The sequence below is a fragment of the Artemia franciscana genome, unplaced genomic scaffold, assembly GCF_032884065.1.
Source record: "Artemia franciscana unplaced genomic scaffold, ASM3288406v1 Scaffold_1156, whole genome shotgun sequence".
Taxonomy (NCBI): Eukaryota; Metazoa; Arthropoda; class Branchiopoda; order Anostraca; family Artemiidae; genus Artemia; species Artemia franciscana.
Window position 1 is genome coordinate 1 of NW_027062749.1, and position 22909 is coordinate 22909.

The following is a 22909-nucleotide window of genomic DNA, read 5'->3' on the forward strand; positions in this document are numbered from 1 at the left end:
AGTAATTTTTAGCCAAGGGAAAGAAAACTTCCTATTTTGGCTACCATATTTAGGAAAGAAATTTACAAGTGTTCTTCAGGAGACCAGACAGTCTTCAGCATGTCATATTTTTTCTGGGTTCTAAAGAGAGTAGCTTGATCTTTATAAAATCAAATTAAAAAAAACAAGTTTTTTTAAATGAAAGTAAGGAGTAACATTAAACTCAAATCGAACAGAAATTACTCCGTATATAAATGGGCTGTTCCTCCTCAGTACTTAGCTCTTTACGCTAAAGTTTGACTCTTTCCATCAACTCCTCTTTTTAAAACAGTAAAAACTACTAAAAGAGTAAAAAACAGTAAATAGTAAGGGAGGAGGCCTAGTTGCTCTCAAATTCTTTGATTACTTAAAAAGGCAACTAGAACTTTTAATTTTTTACAAACTATTTCACTAGTAAAAAATATACGTAACTTACGAATTAACTTACGTAACGAACTTCTATATTAGTATGTTTTTATTGCGTATATGAAGGGGTTCACCCCTTGTCGACACCTCGCTCTTTACACTAAAGCTTAAATTTTGTCCAATTCCTTAAGAATGACCTCTGAATCACAAAGGCCGTAGAATAAATAGTTGAAATTACTAAAAATACTTTAGCGTAAAGAGTGAGGTATTACGAAGAGGTAAACTCCTCATATGCGTAATAATTTTTGTTGGTTTTAAGTTTTAATGCGGCTCCTTGCTTTCAGTAGAAAAAAACTTTTCATATTTGTTTTTTCATTGTTTTTTAAATAATGCTAGAAAATCCTGCGCCCCCTTCATTGAAATTCTCTTCCCCCATGAGAAGTTCCTGCATGGAAATATCCTCCCACGTAATCCCCCCTTAACTCTCCCTCTCCCCCTAAACCAAAAAATCCCCCTGAAAACGTCTGTACGCCTCCCAGTAATCATTACTATATGTGAATACAGGTCGAAGTTTGTAACTTGCAGCCCATCCCACGGGGACTTTGGGGGAGTAAGTCGTCCCCAAAGACATACTTATTAGGTTATTCGACTATGGTGAATAAAATGGGGGTCTCAGAAATTTGATCCTGTGACTTTGGGGGAAAATGAGCGTGGGAGGGCGCCTAGGTGCCCTCTAATTTTTTGATCATTTAAAAAGGGCACTAGAACTTTTAATTTCCGTTAGATTGAGCCCTCTCTTGACATTCTAGGACCACTGAGACTATACGATCATCCCTGACGAAAAAAAAATAAAATAAATACACCTCCGGCTCATCAGGAGAACACACACTTGCCTATAGGGTTTCGGCACTTTATATATATATATATATATATATATATATATATATATATATATATATATATATATATATATATATATATATATATATATATATAAGATATTATCAAACACAAAATTCATATACATGCGTACATTGCTAGTCACAAGGTTATTCTGAAGTTGAATTGCTAAAAGGAAGGCCTAAATCCACCTTCTTCTCCATGATAAAATGAAAATTCCGTTTAAGTTCTTATTGTAAAAAAAAAAGAAAATAAAATAAAAAAACCAATAAAAAAAGAAATGCAGTATAATCTATATCTCTCAGTCTGAATTTGGCATAGTAAAGGTAAAGTTCAGAGTACAGTTCATTCAATGCTCTCGCCATAGTAAGACGCATTTAAGACCTCTGTGTGGATTTATGTGAAAATATTATTTCAAGAACTTTTGGATACTCATTCAATACTGAAAACATTATTTCAAGAACTGTTGGATATTTAGTAATACATATTAATATTTGGATATTAATAATATTGGATATTTACAATGGGACGTAAAAGGAAAATTCTGAAACGAGAAGGTATGAACATTTCATTAGGCACCTCAGATGATAACTCTAGCTCGAAAACGGAAATATCAATACTAGCTGCAGATTTTAAGCAAATTCTTGAAATCGTAAAAGAAAATGGTAATAAATTAGACAACTTATGCAATCAATTAGGTACTCTTACTACAAGGGTCGATAATCTGGATAAAGGAAATTCGCTTCTTAAAAATAAGATGGTTCATAGTGAATTGGAAATAGGAAAAAATTGAAAATAATACTTTCTGCCTCAATTTGCAATTAAAAACTTGTACTGATGAATTAACAAAGTTAAAAAGAAAAAATGAAGATTCAATATGTCGGATTGTGAAATCGTAAGCCCCCAAGTTAGAAAATAATATCATCATATGGAATGAAGTTTGCGAGGATATTGATAACGCTAAAGCTTTCAAACAGTTCGTGGTAACGAACTGTAGTAAGGAGCGATCCGGCTCAATAGTAACCAAAACTCTAAAAAATTGAATTTTGATATCAATAGCTACATCAAAAGAATCGCATTTTAATGCTGATTTTAAATATATAAGTTTCATCAAGTTTAGTCTTACCCATCAAAAGTTACGAGCCTGGGAAAATTTGCCTTATTTAGGAAAATAGGGGGAAACAACCCCTAAAAGTCGTAGGATCTTAACGAAAATGACACCATCAGATTCAGCGTATCAGAGAACCCTACTGTATATATATATATATATATATATATATATATATATATATATATATATATATATATATATATATATATATATATATATATATATATATATATATATATATATATATATATATATATATATATATATATATATAGTGCCGAAACCCTATAGGCAAGTGTGTGTTCTCCTGATGAGCCGGAGGTGTATTTATTTTATTTTTTTTCGTCAGGGATGATCGTATAGTCTCAGTGGTCCTAGAATGTCAAGAGAGGGCTCAATCTAACGGAAATTAAAAGTTCTAGTCCCCTTTTTAAATGATCAAAAAATTAGAAGGCACCTAGGCGCCCCCCCACGCTCATTTTCCCCCAAAGTCACAGGATCAAATTTCTGAGACCCCCATTTTATTCACCATGGTCGAATAACCTAATAAGTATGTCTTTGGGGAGAAAAAAAGAATCGAATTTTCACGCTGATTCTAAATATATAAGTTCCAATTAATTTAGTCTTTGTCATCAAAAGTTACGAGCCTGAGAAAATTTGCCCTATTTTGGAAAAAAGGGGGAAACATCGCCTAAAAGTCATAGAATCTTAACGAAAATCACACTATCGCATTCAGCATATCAGAGAACTCTATAGCAAAAATTTCAAGCTCCTATCTAAAAAAATGTGGAATTTCATATTTTTTGCCAGAAGACAAATCACGGGTGCGTGTTTATTTGTTTGTTTGTTGTTGTTTTTTTCTTTTCCCCAGGGGTCATCGTATCGACCAGGTGGTCTTAGAGTGTCGCAAGAAGGCTCATTCTTACGGAAATGAAAAGTTCTAGTGCCCTTTTCAGTGATAAAAAAATTGGAGGGCAAATAGGCCCCCTCCCACGCTAATTTTTTTCCAAAAGTCAACAGATTAAAATTTTAAGATAGCCATTTTGTTCCGCATAGTCGAAAACCATAATAACTATGTCTTTGGGAATGACTTACTCCCCCACAATTCCTGGGGGAGGGGCTGCAAGTTACAAACTTTGACCAGTGTTTACATATAGTAATGGTTATTGGGAAGTGTACAGACGTTTTAGCCAAAATGCATTAATTCAAAAACGTTCAGAAATTAAATAAAAAAAACTAGTTTTTTTAACTGAAAGTAAGGAGCGACATTAAAACTTAAAACGAACAGAAACTACTCCGTATATGAAATGGGTTGTCCCCTCCGCAGTCCCTCGCTCTTTACGCTAAAGTTTGACTCTTTGCCACAATTCTACTTTTTAAAACAATTAAAAACTTTAGCGTAAAGAGCGAGGGACTGCGGAGGGGACAACCCATTTCATATACGGAGTAATTTCTGTTCGTTTTAAGTTTTAATGTCGCTCCTTACTTTCAGTTAAAAAAACTAGTTTTTTTTATTTAATATTCACAGAAGTTGTTCGCCATGGATTAGAATTGCCTGAAGTAAATTTTACAATCTCGCAACATGACAGAAATCGTAAACTTTTAAAGGTGACACTAAATAAAAAAGACGACAAGTTTTCTATTATAAAAAATGCCAGCAAGCTTAAGGACAAGACATTTCATGGAATAATAGCAACTTGCTTATTAGTGATGATGTTCCAGCCGAAATTCGTAAAATACGTAAGCTGATTTTGGCGAAACGGGATAAATTGCAGAAGATTCCTAGATATGAGTCATGGATATCAAAGGGGATTCAGACAAACTGATGGCTCAATTACAAAATATTCATTTAGTGACAGCATACCAGAGGTTGACGACTTTCCGAACGCCCGAGGACATGTACATCATAGTTTTCCAAGTGATGTTTCAGTGAAATAAAATCATATCGTCAAATAGTAAAGCACCCTGTTAGTATGTTTTAAATATACAAGTAGGAAGTGTTTAATCATGTTTTGTCTCGTATTTATCTGTTTTTTATTTATCTTCTCACTAATTTTGCTCTATATATTTACTACTATTCTTTCTCTTTAGTTATTTTTTACTGCTTGTTTTGAAGCACACAGAGGTCTTTATGAATAGCGGTAGAATATTGAAACAATTTGCCTTAGAATGAAGACATTTCTTTTTTTCTTTTCTTAGTTGTTTCTATGTCTGTTACCTTTTATTTTTGTTTGTTGGGCGCATGGGTTGTGTTGTGGTTATTCTTGACTTGGTCGTAATATTTGATAATGGATAGAGATAATGATGGAATTCTATCATGAAGGTTAAAAGAATTTGAGCGAGATTCTTTTTTATTTTATTCAGTTTTCCAAAATATTGTAGCAAGTGATAATGAGGATAATAGCAGCATTTTAGATATACCAAAAAATAAATATTTATTTTTGAATAAATTGGCGAAGAAAAATTCTAGAACAAGGAGGATATCGTTTTGGAAGTGCCGGGGCTGGAGGACTGCAAGGGATACAATCGACACTTTTCTGTCGACATCTGATACGGACATATTCGGTTTATGCGAAACTTTTTTAGATGAGTTTTCAACTGAAAGTGTTCATGTTGATGGTTATCAATTGTTTCATATTGGGAGGAGCATGCAAAAGAAAGGTGGTCTTGGTGTTTTAATTAAAAGTTGCATACCAGCCCATGCAAGACTAGGTTTTTTGCCAATGAATATTGAAATGTTATTTGAATCTTGTGTTGTTGAATGTTTTTTTTTTCAAATAATGAGAAGATTCTAATCGCAGTTATTTACCGTAGTACGTCAGCTAGTCAGATAGAATTTAGAAATTGTTTTGAAAAATTCTTGGATAAATTAGCTAGTCTTAATACTTCTTATCTATTTATGGGAAATTTTAATATTGACTTAATGAACCTTGTTTCTGCTAATCAGAATAGACTGGATAGTAATACTTTGAGGTTTTTAGAATGTCCGCTATCTCATGGATTATATCCTGTATGTCTTGTACCATCCAGAATAACTGATACGTCATATTCACAAATTGATAATATTTTTTCACCTGAAAGTGCTGTTAGTACATATGTCATTCCTGATGATTCATCTGATCACTGCATACTTATGGCTGATTTTTCGCTATATTTCCCATATAATGAAAAGAAGTCAACAAAGCGAAGAGACTTTGAGGAAAAAAATTTGTTAAAATTAAAAGAAGCACTCGGTGACGTAGGCTGGAGTTCAGTAATTGATGAAATGGATCCAGATCAATCCTTAGATAATTTTTATAATATATTGACTGAAAAGCTTGATAAATTTTGCCCGTATAGAAATCTGAAAGGAAAGAGGCAAACACCAAGAAAACCATGGGTAAATGCATCGCTTTTGAGGTCTATTAGTGAAAAAATCGCTTATATAAAATTAGAATGAAGTATCCCACTGAAATAAATATAATACGTTTTAAAAACTATAAGAATCTGTTAGTAAGGATTCTTAGAGAAAATGAAAGAGTGTATTATGAAAATTCATTTAAAAATTCTGATTCTCCTCAAAAAACTTGGAATTTAATTAAGGATAAAATTGGAAAAAATAAAAATTTGCCACATCCTGAGGTATTAATTAATATAAACGGTGTAGAAGTTAGAGAACCGCAAGATGTTGCTAATATGTTTAGTGATTATTTTGCTGGTGTTGGTCAAGCACTTGTTTCAGCAGGAATACATTTATCCCCTTACAGGTCGCATAAAGAATATTTACCCCCCAATGAATGTAAGAGCATATTTCTGGCCCCTGTTGGTTTTGCAGAATTCCATAAGATTATTAAAAATATAAAAAACGGTAATTCAGTGGGATACGATGAATTATCAACAAATTTGTAAAAAAGTATTTCCCGAGTTATTTTTGAACCACTTGTCCACATTTTCAATTTGAGTATCAATTCAGGTATATTTCCTAGTAGATGGAAAATTGCCCGAGTAATTCCGTTGTATAAACAAGGCGATAAAGCTGATGTAAGTAATTATCGTCCAATTGCAATTCTATCACCATTATCTAAAGTGTTTGAAAAAAATTTAAAAGAAAGGATTTCTAGCTATTTAGATAAAATAAATTTCTTTACCAAATATTTATTTGGATTTAGGGCAAACCGTTCGACAGAGCACGCAGTTGTTGCTCTTTCATTAAGAATAAATGATTGTTTAGATGGTGATTTCCATGTGGCTACTGTTTTTTATAATATAAAGAAAAAGCTTTTGACACTTTAAATCATGAAATTCTTCTTAACAAAATGATAAATTTTGGCATAAAAGGGAAAGGATTACAAATTATTAAATCATGCCTGTGCGGACGCAAAATCACAGTAGACGTCGGTGGAAAAATGACTAATTTAAAATGTCTTATTGATATTGGTGTCCCCCAAGGTTTAGTATTAGGTCCACTTTTGTTTTTGATTTATATTAATGATCTTCCACGAGGTTTGCATGAGAATAATAGCCGTGCAATTCTATTTGCAGATGATACAGCTATAACAGTTAGAGCTAGGAATTCATTGACATTGATCGAAAATCTGACTATAAGTGTTACCTCAATAAATCGATGATTTGTTTCCAATAATCTTGTACCAAATTCTACAAAAACTAATTTTATGGTTTTTGGTCGTTCAAAACGTGCCACTCGAGAGATATCTTGTCAGGAGCTTCAGGTTGGTGACCAAAAATTTGTAGGGTCTAATCATATCGTTATTTAGGAGTTTTTCTTGGTCCCCTTTTGTCATTTAATAATCATATTGAGAATTTAAGATTAAAACTTGCTCAAAATATTGGGTCGATGTATCGTGTGAAGAATATTTTTCCTTTTACCATTTTAAAAAGAATTTACCACTCTCTAATTACTTCTTATTTGAATTACTGCTCAGTTGTATATCTTAATACATTTTGGAAGCATATAAAACCCTTACAGGTACTACAAAATAGGGCAATAAGAATACTTGGAAATTTCTTACATCGACCCTCAAAACTTGAAACTATTTCGGAAACTAAGATTATTTTCTTTTCTTAAGTTTGTTAGATTTAGATGGTATACGATCCATATGGCATTTTCAAATCCAAAATTTTAAAAATTATTTCTATGACAAATGTCTGTTAATTTTTTTTTCCTCGTTCGGATTGTCGGAAAACTGGGATGTACCGAATTCCTTTTGTAAGTTCTGAAAGGTCAAGGTTTTCGATTAGGTACCAAATACCCTTCATTGCTAACAATTATAAGCTGAATGATAAAATTCTGTTTGATCCATCCCAAAAATCTCAACTAAATTTAAAAAAGCAAATATTAAAGATTGTTTGCTAAATTTTTGATTATTCACCATTGATGATAGAAAATTAAATTATTTGATCTTCTTATTTGTATGTTTTGTTTTTCTGTCCCTGTGTCTGGGATTACCTCCCACGCCCCTCCTGCCCGATATTTATTTATTTACTTATCCTTGTTACTTGTCTTTTATAAGTTTTTTTCTATTTTGTTTGTCTTTTTGCCGTGTAAAATTTTGGAATCATTATTACGATGAGACGTTGATGTTTTTTTCTATATTTTTGCGCTGTCCCAGCCTTAAGAGCTCTGCTCTCTATTGGGGCATAATGCTGTTTTTGTATTTTATAAGTTGAATAAAGACAAGAAAGTAAAAAGTAAAAAAAGTAAAAAGTACAATTGTATAAAGTTCCTTTTAATGCATTTTTCTTATCTCAATATAATTCGGCCATCGAAAAACATAGTATCTGTTTAATTTTTCCGTTTTGTTTTGGACAAGTTAGCATCGCTTTCATCTTTGTCATTATTTAGTACGAAAGGAAAGCTCTTTTGTTTTACTGTTCACTTTGTTATTTTATTTTTCAGGAACTGGGTGTATGGTGAAGCATATTGCATATTTAGCAATTATGTTGCTAGTTCAACAGTCGCTTCTGGATGTTTTACTTTAGTTGTGATATCCGTCGACAGGTGAGTTATAATTTCTATTCTCTAAGCCTTAGTATAGGCCTGAGCCTTAGAACTACAAGAGGCAACGCTCTAGAATGGCCTTAGTAAAGGTCCATGACCCTCTCAAGTATTTTTTTTTCTTGGCCGGACTGTATGGAAGCTGTAATCGTAGAAACTTGGGAAAGGGGTTCATTCGATCGGAGATTCAATGCCAAGGGGCAACTTCATTGATCATAAATCACTTGGAGCACCGCTTCTTATACTTTTTTTCATTCACGACCCCATTTATAATTGTAAGTTTCTTGGGAATCCCACATAAATATAAAAGAAAGATAAATAAATATTTTTTGGTGAGTTATTTATCAGATAATAATATACATATACATATGAAGACACATATTTTTAGGATTCTTTGGAAACATAAACAAAATCTTAAAAATTTCAATGTATTTAATACTTACAAAAAATTGTATATCCAATTTTGAATCAAAATTGCATTCTTCGCAATAGCATAAATAAAAGGAATTTTTGACAGTCTTAGTTCACTCAATTATACTCGAACGCAACCATTCAGTGGTAAGTGTTAGATTAAATTAAAGTAAGAAAATGAATGAGATGAAGGTGCTTGCTTTTTATTGCATAACAAATTAAATCTCGGTGGGATCTTTAACACTGCTGAACGTAAGACCTCTTCAACATTTTTTGGAGATGGAGGATATTTTTGGAATTTAATAAGTGTTAAAGCAGAGAAAGCAACTTCACATAAACATGTTGAATGGCAGAAGAACATTTTAACCCCATATCAGTGATTGTGGGAAATTCAGTTCTAGTTCTGATCCAGAATTCAGTCGAGGGATTTTCGCAAATTGTATTTCTAAGTTTGAGACGCTCGAAAACTCAGCAAATTCCTCTTGAGCTTGAAGTGGCAGATGATCAATCTCACTTAAGCCGATCCAAAAAGGCTTTTGGATCCTATCTACCCTTTCAATATTAATATTTAATATAAATTGTATATGGAACTGTTTTTACAGCGCTTTTAAGTTATTTACAATAGTGTTTGCAATAAAATTTAAACAATGCTTTCTTTCGAATATAAAATTGTCAACACTGGAAAACATTTCGAACGAACTTCCTACTTTTTTCAAAGGTCGATCTTTTAAATCAAACTTTTCATTTTATCGTTTGAAGTTATTATATTGCAATTTTTCCTTGAAGAAACAAATTGAGATTGTTTAATTTTGCAAAGTCTATCTGACAAATAACACAACTTGGATGGCCATAAGTCATTAAAAAAAATCTTCATATTCAAAAAAGATCACATTTTGGTTCGGTAAAAAAACATTTTGATTTCGTCCTTTAATAGAAACAATCTTCTCAAATTTTCTCCTCTTGACAATCATCTCACTTTTAGATTTAACAATAAAGTTGTGTAATTGGGATCCGCACCGTATCCTTACAAAAATTTGAAAATAAGTGGCTGTTTCATCACGTGTCTTAATAGAATCTATAATCTTAGCAGCATTCTGAAGCACATTGTTCACTTCCAGTGGTAATTTTTTGTTTTGCTCCAATGGCCTCTCAGTGAATAAGGCAATGCGTGAAATTTATATGATCATAATGAGCAGCTTGAAAAATGATTAAAAACCAATATTTTTGCCGACATCGTCCTCGCACCATTTTCCCTATTTCACAGCAATTTTTCGAGTCCAAACCTTCAGTTTTAAAAACTTGTCAACTTTTCAATGTATATATTTCTCTGTAGTCTTTTCATAGGAAGTTAAATTAATGATTCTTCCTCCAAGCTTTCTTAGTAAATGTACCTGACAATTATTAACAAGTGAACCGATCTAGTAATACCAGTTGTTTTGTCCAACCACAAAATTTTGTGCTTTTTCTAATTCTTGTACGAAGTTCCACTAATTTGTCCTTGCTAATATCAGAAATTCTATTTTAGACAGGGTTGTTTGACAAAGGATTTTTTACTAATACCAACGCAATTTTTACTTTCTTGTAGTACTTCAACCATATTAATATCAGCACGTAATACAGGATCTTCCCCAATATTGAATGGCTTTTTATTGTTCAGGATATCAAACAGTTCGTAGTAACGAAGTGTAAGCAAGGAGTGATGCGGCTCAATAGTAGCCGAAACCGTAATAACAGAGCGTTGATAATACTAGAACAATCACAAGAGTCAAATTTTGACGCTTATTCAAAATATATCAAATTCATGAAGTTTAATGTTACCCGTCTAAAGCTACGAGCTTGAAAAAATTTGACCAATTTTTGAAAAAGGGGAGAAACACCCCTAAGAAATCAAGTGATCGTGATACTAATCACACCACGAGATACAGAATATCGGAGAATCTTACTGTAGAGGTTTCAAGCTTCTTCATACGAAAATGTAGAATTTTGGATTTTTTGCCAAAAACAAGAACACGGACGCGTTTTATTTGTTGTTGTTTTTTTTGTTTTGTTTTTTCCTAGGGGTGACCTGTAGCCTGAGATTAGCAGAAATAAATTCACATGATAATACAATTCAATAGGTAGATAATGAATCATAATCATATATTTTAATTTTTGAGTCTAAGACGTGACAAACTGTAAAATATTCATTTTACAAATCAATAAGAAAAATTGGTAATAAAAATGAGCATAATTTTTGAAAAGAAATTTTTAATAAAAAGAAGTATGTCGAATAAAGGTAAAGAGCCATACTAAACTTAAGATCAGCAGAAATAAGTTCCTATGGTATTATTTTCTTTCTGGGGGGCTTAGCCACAAAGGGGCATGTGACAAAGGGTGCCTCGGGCTATGGTCCACGAGAAACCACAGGATATCTAGTGCCACAGATCCTTTATTGCCATGGTCTATGTTGAGTAGCTGGCCATGGAGCACCATGGTGGCATGGAGGGTCATGGTTCAGGGAGGGTCATGGTTACGGGAGGGGAGCAGAGGACATGGAGTGCCATGGGCTAAGAAGTGCCATGGGGACCATTTGCTTCCAGTCATCTCCTCAAAAGTTTCATCATTTCCTTCAAAGGGTTAGTTACAAAGAAAATTCTCATCAAGCCCTTGAATTTATAATAAGGAAATGACTTGTTACATGCAATGACTGATAATGACTAATTGAGTTATAATTAATTGACTAATAAAGTATTTAAACTACTTTATCCTTTTAAAAGCCTTAGAAAGTTTCACCTCGGTGAACAAAGGACATCCGCCAACAAAGGGTATTAAATCGATAAAAGAAATATAGAAACCACCACTAGTGCCTAGGCCTAGTAACAGCTGCATGAAATGCCTCAGGCGGGATAGGACACTAGTAGAGATTGAACCATAACTATGGTTTAACTTTCACCAGAAACCGTTACTAGTGTATATGTCTGGTAAGAGATGGCAGAAATACCTCAGGCAGGATAGGACGCTCGCAAAGATTGAAACATATCAAGGTTTTAATTTTCAAAAGAAACCGCTCCTAGTGTACACGCCTAGTAAGAGACGGCACAAATGCCTCAGGCAGGATAGGACGCTCGTAAAGATGGCACCGCAACAAAAGTTTGACTCTCAACAGAAACCGCTCGTAGTGTATGTGCCTAGTAAAAGATGACAGAAATATCTCAGGCAGGATAGACACTCTTACAGATTGAACCATGATAAAGGTTTAATTTTCAAAAGAAGCCACTCCTAGTGTATATGCCTAGCAAGAGATGGCAAAAATGCCTCAGGCAGGATAGGACGCTCGTACAGATTGAACCATGACAAAGGTTTAACTTTCAATAGAAGCTCCTCCTATTGTATATGCCTAGTAAGAGATTGCAGAATTCCCTGAGGCAGGATAGGACGTTCGTACAGATTGACACATAGCGAAGGATTTGAGTTTCCATAGAAACCAGGCCTTGTGCTTATTCCTTGTAAAACTGCCAGTAACTTTTTAAAGAGAAGGGACATTAGTACTGCATCCCCATGAGCTAATAACGATATCAACACAACGAAGAGGACACGAAGAGTGGAATCGATGGAATAGCATAAAAGAAAGCAATAATTGCCCAAAATTGAACTACAACCGCGTCAGAGGATCTCCCGGCGATCCTCTATAGGAAGCAAGGTACTTGCAGCAAGAGTTTAGAGCAGATTTGATCATCTTCTATAAGGGTCAAAGAAGGGACACACGTTCCAGAAATGACAATCTAGTTCCTGACTTATCACAAAGACTGAATAAGGCCTGAGTGTGGAAAAATAAGATGAGGTAAGGCTGAAGAAATTTATAGCGCTACCTTTAATTGGATATGTACGAAAATGGGCTGAATGAAAAGTACTAAATATTTCAGCAGGACTGTATTTAGTTCAATGCTCTTTCTTCTTAGGCAAACGAAAAATAAAAATAAAAATATCATAAATAGTCTCGCAATTGATATATATTGGAGTAATGCGTGTTCAAAGACGAAGAGAAATTAGTTTAGAAAAATATTTTTAGAAAGAAATTTTCAAACAAAGTAAAGAGTGACATTAACAGCTAACACGAGCAGTAACTAAGTCACATAAGAAGCTAAATCTTAAAACGAGCAAAGATTACGATAGAGGAGTGAATTAAACTTCTAAAATATCACAAATAAAATAAATAAACATTTTGAACTTAAAGTGCACAGAAACTATAAAGATTAGGATAAATACCTCCAGTGCATTTAGGGAGACGTGAGAGGGACGATAGCCCAGCTCTTATCTGTGGTATCTTCTCTAGGTTTAAATCTAACTTAATCATGCTTTTTTTTTCTTCCCACGTTTAAAGTTTTCTTTTTTCTTCTTTGAGATTTCTTTTTGTTTAAATTTGATTATTATGTGACCTTATTTCTACTCGTTTTCGGTCTTAATTTTGCTCTTTATTTTTCCAGTGGCTTTATCCAAAAAACACCATTTTAAGTGAAAACAATAGAAAGCATTTTCATGTTGTCCCCTATCTTTTGATAAGCTTAACTCTTAGGTCTAATACTCAGGCAGTGAGCATTTTACATTAGAAAGGTCTTACAAATTGTTATGAAAAAACAGTTTAAATGTAGGTAGCGATAATATTATATATTCTCCTTTTTCCAAGAGGGGGACTCTAGCTTGAAGAATTTATGTTTTTCCTGGCTATGAACTAACTAGCAAATAAACATAAATGAAGTTCCAAAACTGTAAGATATTTTTTAAGGTGCATTAAATGACAATAATATAATGAAGAATTTAAATCATTCTCAAGACCAGAACACAATTTGCACTTTAGTGAAAAAATTGACCATGGATCATCATTTTAATTGACATATGCTGAAATTTATTCTTTAAAGTTTTGATTTTTTCAGAAAAGTAAGAAAAGTAAAAAGAGTCAAAACGTATTTTGTTTTCAGTAAAGTTCAAATTGTGCTCTCGTCTCCAGAAGGCGTGGGGGTTATCAGCCCTACTCATGTTATTGTTTGCTCGTTTTAAGTTTGACTCAGCTATTTATTGTAATTTCTGTTCGTTTTGAGTTTCATTTATTTATTAATATTTGTTTGTAGTAGTTTTAGGCTAGAAAGATTATTTGACTATCTCTGTTCATTCTTGGTTTAATGGAACTGTTTACTTTTCTTTGAAAAACTTTCACCTATTTTCAGTTTTTTCTCTAAGAATCCACAGTATGGATTGCTATTTATATGTTGAAGAAGCTTTTTCAAAATTTGTTAATCCTGAGAAAAACAATTTTTTTAAATTTAATATTATAGCTTCTAAAGTTGTCCGGAAAAATAAAACTTAATTTCATTCCCAAAAGATTTTCTCTGTGATCTTTGACAACCTGGATACATTTACACTCTTTTTATTTATTCAAACTGTAAAAGCAGAAGTGGTAATATTAGCATCTCCAAAAGTTTCAACTTAATACACCCAGCTGTTTTCGATATACTGCTGAGGTGTCTTATTGGCAACCATAAATACAAAGTCTTTCTATTAATATTACAGCAATATTTAGATTTAAAGTATAAGGTGACAATTGCATATTGTGGGGGGTTGACATGCCTAATATCTCTAAGGACATAGGTGCTGGACCGTTCGACTATGCTAGGCAAAATGGCTGTCTCAAAATTTTGACTGGGAGCGTTTGGAAAATGAATGGATTTGAGAGAAGGGCTGCTTGCCGTCCAATCTCTTTTTAGTCTTAAAAAGGACACTTTTAATTTTGAATTGAATTAGCACCTTTAAAAGTTTCAATAATGTTTCTAGCTTTTATAGAGTGGTGCTGCCCATGATATTGCTTATATGCCCTTTTGAAAACCTGCATGCATATAGTTTTTCGTTAAACTGAAACTCATATGTGTCTATTATAAGTTTCATTTTCATACCCTTACCGTCATTAGTTACTGCAACTGTAGCGCTAGTATTAAAAGAATACATATAGTGCCATCTGGCTAATCTAAAGTCCCACAGAACTTACCCTTAAAGATATTAATTAATAATATAAGTTGTCTTCAGATATTGCTTTGCTACATTTTTGAAAATTCACATGCTCATCGTTTGTTTTGATTTAGTTCAACATCCGCCTAAAAATTCCTTAAAAGCTTCATCTTAATACCCTCAGCTTGTATAGAAAGCAATAGCTTTAGCAGTACTAGCAGCAGTTTGCACATAGCACCTTTGGATTCCTTACCGTCAGTAGTGTGCTATACTATAAAATAAAAAAAGGAAATTGGTCCTTTTCCAGTACCATATAATACTGCTCCCCAAATCTTTGTTTCAATATCAACCCATATATTTGATTGTCTTAATTCAACCCTCTTTGATTTAAACATATTTAACTGCTAACTAATATGTTTCTACTCTTCTTTTCATATTTGCTTTAATATCATTATCTTCCATACGATATTCATCTAAATATCTTCTGATTCACATATTTAACTCCAAATAGCAGTTTTCTATAGACTATCAGAATAACTTTTCAGAGTAATTATCCCTGTTTAACAGTTGAATATGCCTAAGGCATTCAGATTGACAAAACAGACTTTCTTAAACGAAAAATAAAATAGATAAGGAATATGTAATTCTTAGTTACTTACATTGAAAATCGCTTGTTCATTTTGAAGCTTTGTCCAAGCTGATACTGTTACCACATTAACATGCAGTCTATATACAAAACAATATGTCACTGAACCACTTTTCAAATTTCTTTACAATCAAACAGTTCGTGGTAACGAACTGTAGTAAGGAGCGACCCGGCTCTGTAGTAACCAAAACTCTAAAAAATGGAATTTTGATACCAATACCTACATCAAAAGAATCGCATTTTAATGCTGATTTTAAATATATAAGTTTAATCAAGTTTAGTCTTACCCATCAAAAGTTACGAGCCTGAGAAAATTTGCGTTATTTTAGAAAATAGGGGGAAACGCCCCCTAGAAGTCTTAGAATCATAACGAAAATCACACCATCAGATTCCGCGTATCAGAGAACCCTACTGTAGAAGTTTCAAGCTCCTATCTACAAAAATGTGGAATTTGTATTTTTTGCCAGAAGGCAGATCACGGATGCGTGTTTATTTGTTTTTTTGGGTTTTTTTTTGTTTTTTTTTCCTTTTCCCAGGGGTGATCGTATCGACCCAGTTGTCCTAGAATGTTGCAAGAGGGCTCATTCTAACGGAAATGAAAAGTTCTAGTGCCCTTTTTAAGTGACCAAAAAAATTGGAGGACACCTAGGCCCCACCACGCTAATTATTTTACCAAAGCCAACGGATCAAAATTCTGAGATAGCCATTTTATTCAGCGTAGTCGAAAAACCTTATAACTATGTCTTTGGGGACGACTTACTCCCCCACAGTCCCCATGGGAGGGGCAACAAGTTACAAACTTTGACCAATGCTTACATATAGTAATGGTTATTGGGAAGTGTACAGGCGTTTTCAGGAGGATTTTTTTGGTTTGGGGAGGGGTTGAGAAGAGGGGGATATGCTGGGGGAACTTTCCATCGAGAATTTGTCATGGGGGAAGAAAATCTCCATGAAGGGAGCGCAGGATTTAATAGCATTATTTAAAAACACAATGAAAAAATAAATATGAAAAAGTTCTTTCAGCTGGAAGTAAGGAACAGCATTAAAACTTAAAACAAACAGAAACTATTACCCATTTGAGGGGCTCACCTCCTCCTAATACCTCGCTCTTTACGTTAAAGTATTTTTAGTAATTTCAACTATTTATTCTACGGCTTTTGTGATTCTGGGGTCATTCTTAATGAATTGGGACAAAATTTAAGCTTTAGTGTAAAGAGCGAGGATCTGACAAGGGGGCAAACCCCCTCATATATGTAATAAAAATATGAGAATACAAAAGTTCTTTACGTAAGCTAATTTATAAGTTACGTAAATCTTTTACTAATAAAAATATTCGTAAAAAATTAAAAGTTCTAGTTGCCTTTTTAATTGACCAAAAAATCGGAGGGCAACTAGGCTTCCTCCCCCGCTCTTTTTTTCTCAAAATCATTCGATCAAAATTATGAGAAAGCCATTTAGCCAAAAAAAATTCAAATTTCGTTTTAATTATTCCTCTGCGGAGAGCCAAAATCAAAACATGCATTGATTCAAAAACGTTCAGAAATTAAATAAAAATAACAAGTTTTTTTAACTGAAAGTAAGGAGCGACATTAAAACTTAAACGAACAGAAATTACTTCGTATATGAAAGAGGCTGCTTCCTCATCAACGCCCCGCTCTTTACGCTAAAGTTTTTTACTGTTTTAAAAAGAAGAATTGAGAGAAAGAGTCAAACTTTAGCGTAAAGAGCGGGGCGTTGATGAGGAAGCAGCCTCTTTCATATACGAAGTAATTTCTGTTCGTTTTAAGTTTTAATGTCGCTCCTTACTTTCAGTTAAAAAACTTGTTTTTTTTATTTAATTGCACACTAAATAGAACTAGTTCTATTTAGAACTAGTTGCACAAAAAATCTTATTTCTATCTGACAATTAACTAGGACAACCCTTAGGCAGTAGAATTTGGACTATCGGCAACCTATAGTGCCCAGATAAGGGTGTAACCTTTGAACCTACTTTTAGCATACTATTGTTATTTTGGGGGTCAAAAGTTGGCAACAGCACAAAAATCCAGTAAATTATATAGAAAATACAACAGATTGTAAGAAGATCTTAAGCATTCCGATATCTGGGACTACGGCAATCCCCCTCTTCTGAAATCAAATTTCATTTCTCTATCCTCTCATATACAAAGCTTACCATTGCTTAGCAGTATTTGGCTCAAGATGTAGAAACACCGTTATCTATCTAAAATTTTATCTCACTTACTATAAATTTTCGAACATGATGTTTTTTTTCCATTGTCATCGCATTTAGCATGTAACAACTAAATTTTGGTTTTTTTTGTCCCACCCCCTCTAATCTCAGTAATACTAACGTTTTCGCTTTCCAAAACCAATAACTTTATTTACGTACCACCTAAGCTTACAACTCAAGCAACTTCACCATATAAAAACTTAAGGACTGTCTTTTTAGTCTATCCAATTTCTTCATGTTTTATTTGTTTCCTTTAAAGTCATTCAAAACTAACACAGAAAATCTGAAATAAACACTCTGCATGCTTCGGAGAAATCTTCCTTGGATTATAAGATAACTAAGTGTCATTGAAGAATGGGACAATATTGGGTCTTAGTCTGTCCTGGCACACAAAAGTAAAAACCCTTTTCCATTCTTTAATCCCACCCGAAAAGCATCAACATTCATAACTAGTAATACCTTTCTTCTAGATATATTGCTATAGTTCGGCCTTTATGTAACCGAATGTCAAAGAAGACTGCTGGTACAGTGATTGCTGCCATATGGGCATCCAGTTGCCTTTTGTCAATTCCTAGCGTTCTGTACTCAAGAACAGTGGACGATAAGTGAGTAAAATATATACATAGCTTGTGTTATCAAGAGAACCCAAATAATTCATGTGAGCTGTAATAACTGATTAAAATATTTCAAACATAGAAATAGGCTCTCAAGTCTCTAAGCAATCAAACACCTAAGATTCAGGACCTTTGATTGTAAATATCTTTCTCGTTAAATAGGGATCTATCCAGAAAATCGGCTCATTTTTTCACATCCAATACACTAATGTTACTAACAATGGATTAAGGGGATTCGATACCTGAAAATACCTTTATGAATCTCAATGTCGTCTGACCGTCTTAAAAAAAAGGCTGATTACCGAATTCCCTCAGGGGAAAAACTATCATAGAGAGCTGTTGAGAATGCGCGGTTTGAATATGAATTTGGCTCTAAAAACAGGAAAATTTTACATCCTCTTTGTCGGCATGGTTTTCAATCAAAGTGAGTAGCACAGTGGAGAACTTCCAATGCTGCCATGTTGGTCGAATAATTCTCCATTTGAGCTGACTTCTATAGTATTCCTAGCAAATATGTTGGGAAACTTTCAAAGAAAAATTATGCTCTGTTCAATCGAAAAAACAAAATTCACACTTTCTAGTTATGTTAGTGTCATTGAAACTGAATATCTGTATATCCCGCACAAAACAGGAAAAGCTACATGGTTTATCTAAGATGTCTAGGAAAGTAGCTGTCGGCTTTTAGTTTCCTATAATTTATTCAGATCTCTTATTCAAGGTCTAAAAGTTATTGCAAGACCGTTTAATCAACTCCAAATATTTCGGTTTCACGAACTAAAAAGTTTGTAATTGATAAGACAAGGTGACGCTTTCGAACTCCCCAAAGCACCGAAAGAAGAAAAATGGAAACAATGTGTCATAAGGCTTATTGAATTCTTGATTCAATAAGCCTTGATTCAAAATCTTATCCTGAGTTCTTGTATTGTGTTTTTACAACCAATTAGCAAAAAGGCCTACTGAGTTTAAGAAGAACTGCATATATTTCGGTAAACGCAAACTTTAATTTATTGCGTTCCCAGCTATTTGTAATGCGCGCTATTATATTTCCTTATAACTTCTAAGTTTAAAAAAATTACTTTGTAAAAGATAAATTTTACTTCTCTCGATAAGATTTCTTACAAAAATAAAATGATAATATCAACTGTAATGCAATTAAAAACAAAGCTAGAAAAGATCAATAAAATATCTTGTTTGCCTTTATTTCGATTATATACCCTTACAAGCAGTGTGATTTTGTTTCCGTTATATGACACATAAATTCAAATATTGTGTTACATAAAAAGAAATGAGCTAAAGCTAGCATGTTTGATGTCTGATTTATGATTATCACAAAATCTTAATGAACGTAGAACTGCAGAAAAACCTTATAAATCATGTAAAGACAACTGCGCTTTCCATAATAACAGGCAAAGTAGTATTTGACACGAGCCAAATTGTCTTTCTTGGGAGCAGGAATTATCCTTGTACAACAACTGCTTTCCATTCTCCCCTAAATGTTGATTCAGACTCGGAATCAAAGTTTTTTCACTCGATAGAAGGGTGCTTAGTTTTTACTGGTTAATATGTTTAATTAGATTGTTTGAATCGTTGTTTTGTCACCATGTCTCCAACTATAGAACCTCAAGAATATTGTGTGCCATAATTACTGTCATGGGCCTTCCATGCTAGACACATGGGAAATATGCCATAGCCTTAGACTTTCTATGGACAAACCGCACAAAAGGCTCTTTGAACAACTTCCGATTAAAGCTCGGAAAACATTCAACAAATATTGAGGAGAACAAATTTGTTCAAAAAAATTTTGAACAAAATCTTAAACTCACGAGATGCTTTCGGGGTGTCAAACGTGCAAAAGTCCTATATCACGGGAACGGCTAAGATCAGTGAATTTTTAAAACGCTTTGAAGCTAAATCGAACGATACTATGCGCACCCAAGTTGTCAAAACGGTGTCTCTGCAGTGTCTCGGGTTATGCTAATGGAATTTAATTAACAGCTTAAGGGACCAAGATCAAATTTCGAGGGAATGTTGGACAGGGAGATCAAGTAAATATTAGATTTTGACTATGGATAACAGACCAAGGGTGGCTTATAAAGGGCAAGAGGTATATAAAAAAAAGGTAGTTGTACTGATTCTTAAAGTAAAATATACTTTTCTGTAAGTTGATCTGCTTGAAACTTCAGACCGTAAGAACACCTCAGTTGAAGTTTCAGGTACCCTGAATCAACTGAACTTCAACCGAAAACAAGTCTGGTTGCATTGATTGTTGGCATTCTCTTTTTATTTAATTTGTTTAAACACCTACCTGTTTTGGATTAGCGATTTCAAAATTTATTTACTGTAACAAAAAAATTAGATAAAACAAATATAACTCCAAAAGACTCTTATAATAGAAGGGTTGATTAATAACCGTGCATATGCAAGGCTATAGCATGATTGGTGTTTGGCCGAAATTATGCATATTTTCAAACCATTTGTTTAAATATTCCCCTGCCCGTCCATCCAGATTTTTCTCTGCAAGTACTACTAACTTATCAAAAGTACTTATACAAAATTTTTGGTGCTCAGTCAGCAAATAAGACACTCAGAATTTACCTACTAGCTGAGTTTGTTGTATGCAAAAGTCCTTTTTTATTAACTTTTTATACTCAGTCACCAACTAAAAGACTCAGGAATTTACCAAGTGTCTAGGTTTTTTGTAGTCAAAAGTGCTTTTAATATTTTTTAGATACTCAGCTAGGAACTAAAATACTCGGAATTTATCAGCTACTTGAGTTCATTGTAGCCACCAATTAAAAGACTCTAAATTTAAAAATTAGCTTAGATTATTGTAGGCAAAAGTGCTTTTATTATTTTTTCGGTGTTCAGCTAGAAAGCAAAACGCTTGGAATTGATCAACTACCTCGGTTTATTGTAGTCAAATGTGCTTTTTAGTACATTTTCGGGTAAAATTCTAGTTAATTGACTTCTCGCTATCTCAGAAAGGGTTTAGGTTAGGAAAATGAAACTTTCAGGGATGGCTACAGGCTAAAGTATGTCCCGGGAAGGTATTTTAAAGTACTCACCTCCACTCCTTCTCCCTCTAGAGGGCTCTGAAATTTGCCTACATGACAAGTCTATACCTATTGAAACTTGGACAAAACAACATTTTGCCTGAATTTTCAGTTACTAGTTGCTTTTTCTCTGCCTTTAGTTCTGAAAAATACAATTCCTGTTATTTAAGTAGAATTTTGAGCCACATCAATGTTTTGTTTTCAAAATTTAGGAAATGTATTTGCATATCATTAAAACCTTATAAAATGGAATTGAGCAAATTTATACAGCTGAAAACAATTGTGTTGTACTTCAATTAAGCAGAAGATCTATTTTGCAAGGTTTCACTTTTATAACACGCATATTTTTAAAGGTCTTTGAAGGTCAGGACCCTCTAGAGGGAGAAGGAGCAGAGGTAGTTGCTTCAAAATACCTTCCCGGGACATACTTTAGTCTGTAGATTCGTCCCTGAAAGTTTCACTTTCCTAACCTAAACCCTTTCTGAGATAGCAAGAAGTCAATTAACTAGAATTTTACCCATTTTCGATGCAGGGTCAGTAACTAAGACACTCGGAATTTACCAACTTGCTGAGTTTGTTCTATGCAAAAGTTTATTTTTATTAGTTTTTGATACTCAGTCAGCAATTAAAACACTTAAACCAATTAAAACACCAATTAAAATCTTGGAGGTGGGACATGAATGACCATAAGTTCCCTCTAAAAAAAAAAGTTTTGATATAAGCGCTCCTTCTCACGAGCATGATGATACAACCGGCTACGCTATGCCTACATTAATATATGCTGTCAAATAAAGCTCAATGATATATCATAAATTCTATTAGTCCATTTTAAATCAAATAAAATGGTTGACTTAAGTGGTCATTCCACTGATTACGCCGAATCTACCATTCCATTTGAATTCATATAAACCGAGTGCTCATAGCCTGAGAAAATTCACCTGATTTTCAATGAAGTCGAGTAATGCTAATAAAAAGCAAATTATCAGACTCAGCGTATCAGAGAACCTTATTGTTGAGGTGTCAATGGAATATTAAATTTTGTCAGAAGAAAGATCACGGATGATTGTTTGTTTTATTATTTTGTAGCTGTTGTTTTTTTTTTCTCCAGGGGAGATCGTACGGAGTTGATGGTTCTAGAACATCGGAAGACTCATTTGAATAGAAATGAAAAGATCTAATGCCCTTTTTAAGTGACCAAGAAGAATGGAGGGCAACTAGCCCACCTCCCGCCCTCTTTACTCCCAAAATCGTCTGATCAAAATTTTAGGAAAGCCATTTTTAACACAGATGAAAAGTTTATAAAAATTTCACCTTTGGAGATAACATGACCCCCCCCCCCATCCGTCCCCCATATAAGTCTAAGTTACCAAATTTGTCCATTGTTTACGTAAAGAGTTTGTTACTGGGAAATATGCAGATATTTTTGGGGGGAGGGAGGATTTTGTGCTTAGTATGGGCTTCCATGGGGATGATTTTTGTGTCGAGGGAAATTTCTGAGGATGAACTTTCCAGATAAAATTCTACACTGGGGCTTTTGACAGAATTCCTATGTGAAATTATATTTGTGTTGCGAGAGCATCACTTTGTTT

At 33.6% G+C, this 22909-nt stretch overlaps 1 protein-coding gene across 1 annotated transcript in view; it reads left to right on the forward strand.

The window, feature by feature from the left end:
* Positions 1-8291: 8291 nt before the first annotated feature.
* The window catches only part of LOC136042346 (tachykinin-like peptides receptor 86C), a gene marked incomplete at its 5' end in the record, with an annotated part of 92817 nt that continues 78199 nt past the window's right edge, over positions 8292-22909 (forward strand). Inside the window, 2 exon segments of the mRNA XM_065727314.1 lie at positions 8292-8393; positions 18124-18258. Coding sequence (XP_065583386.1) covers positions 8292-8393; positions 18124-18258 — 237 coding nt within the window.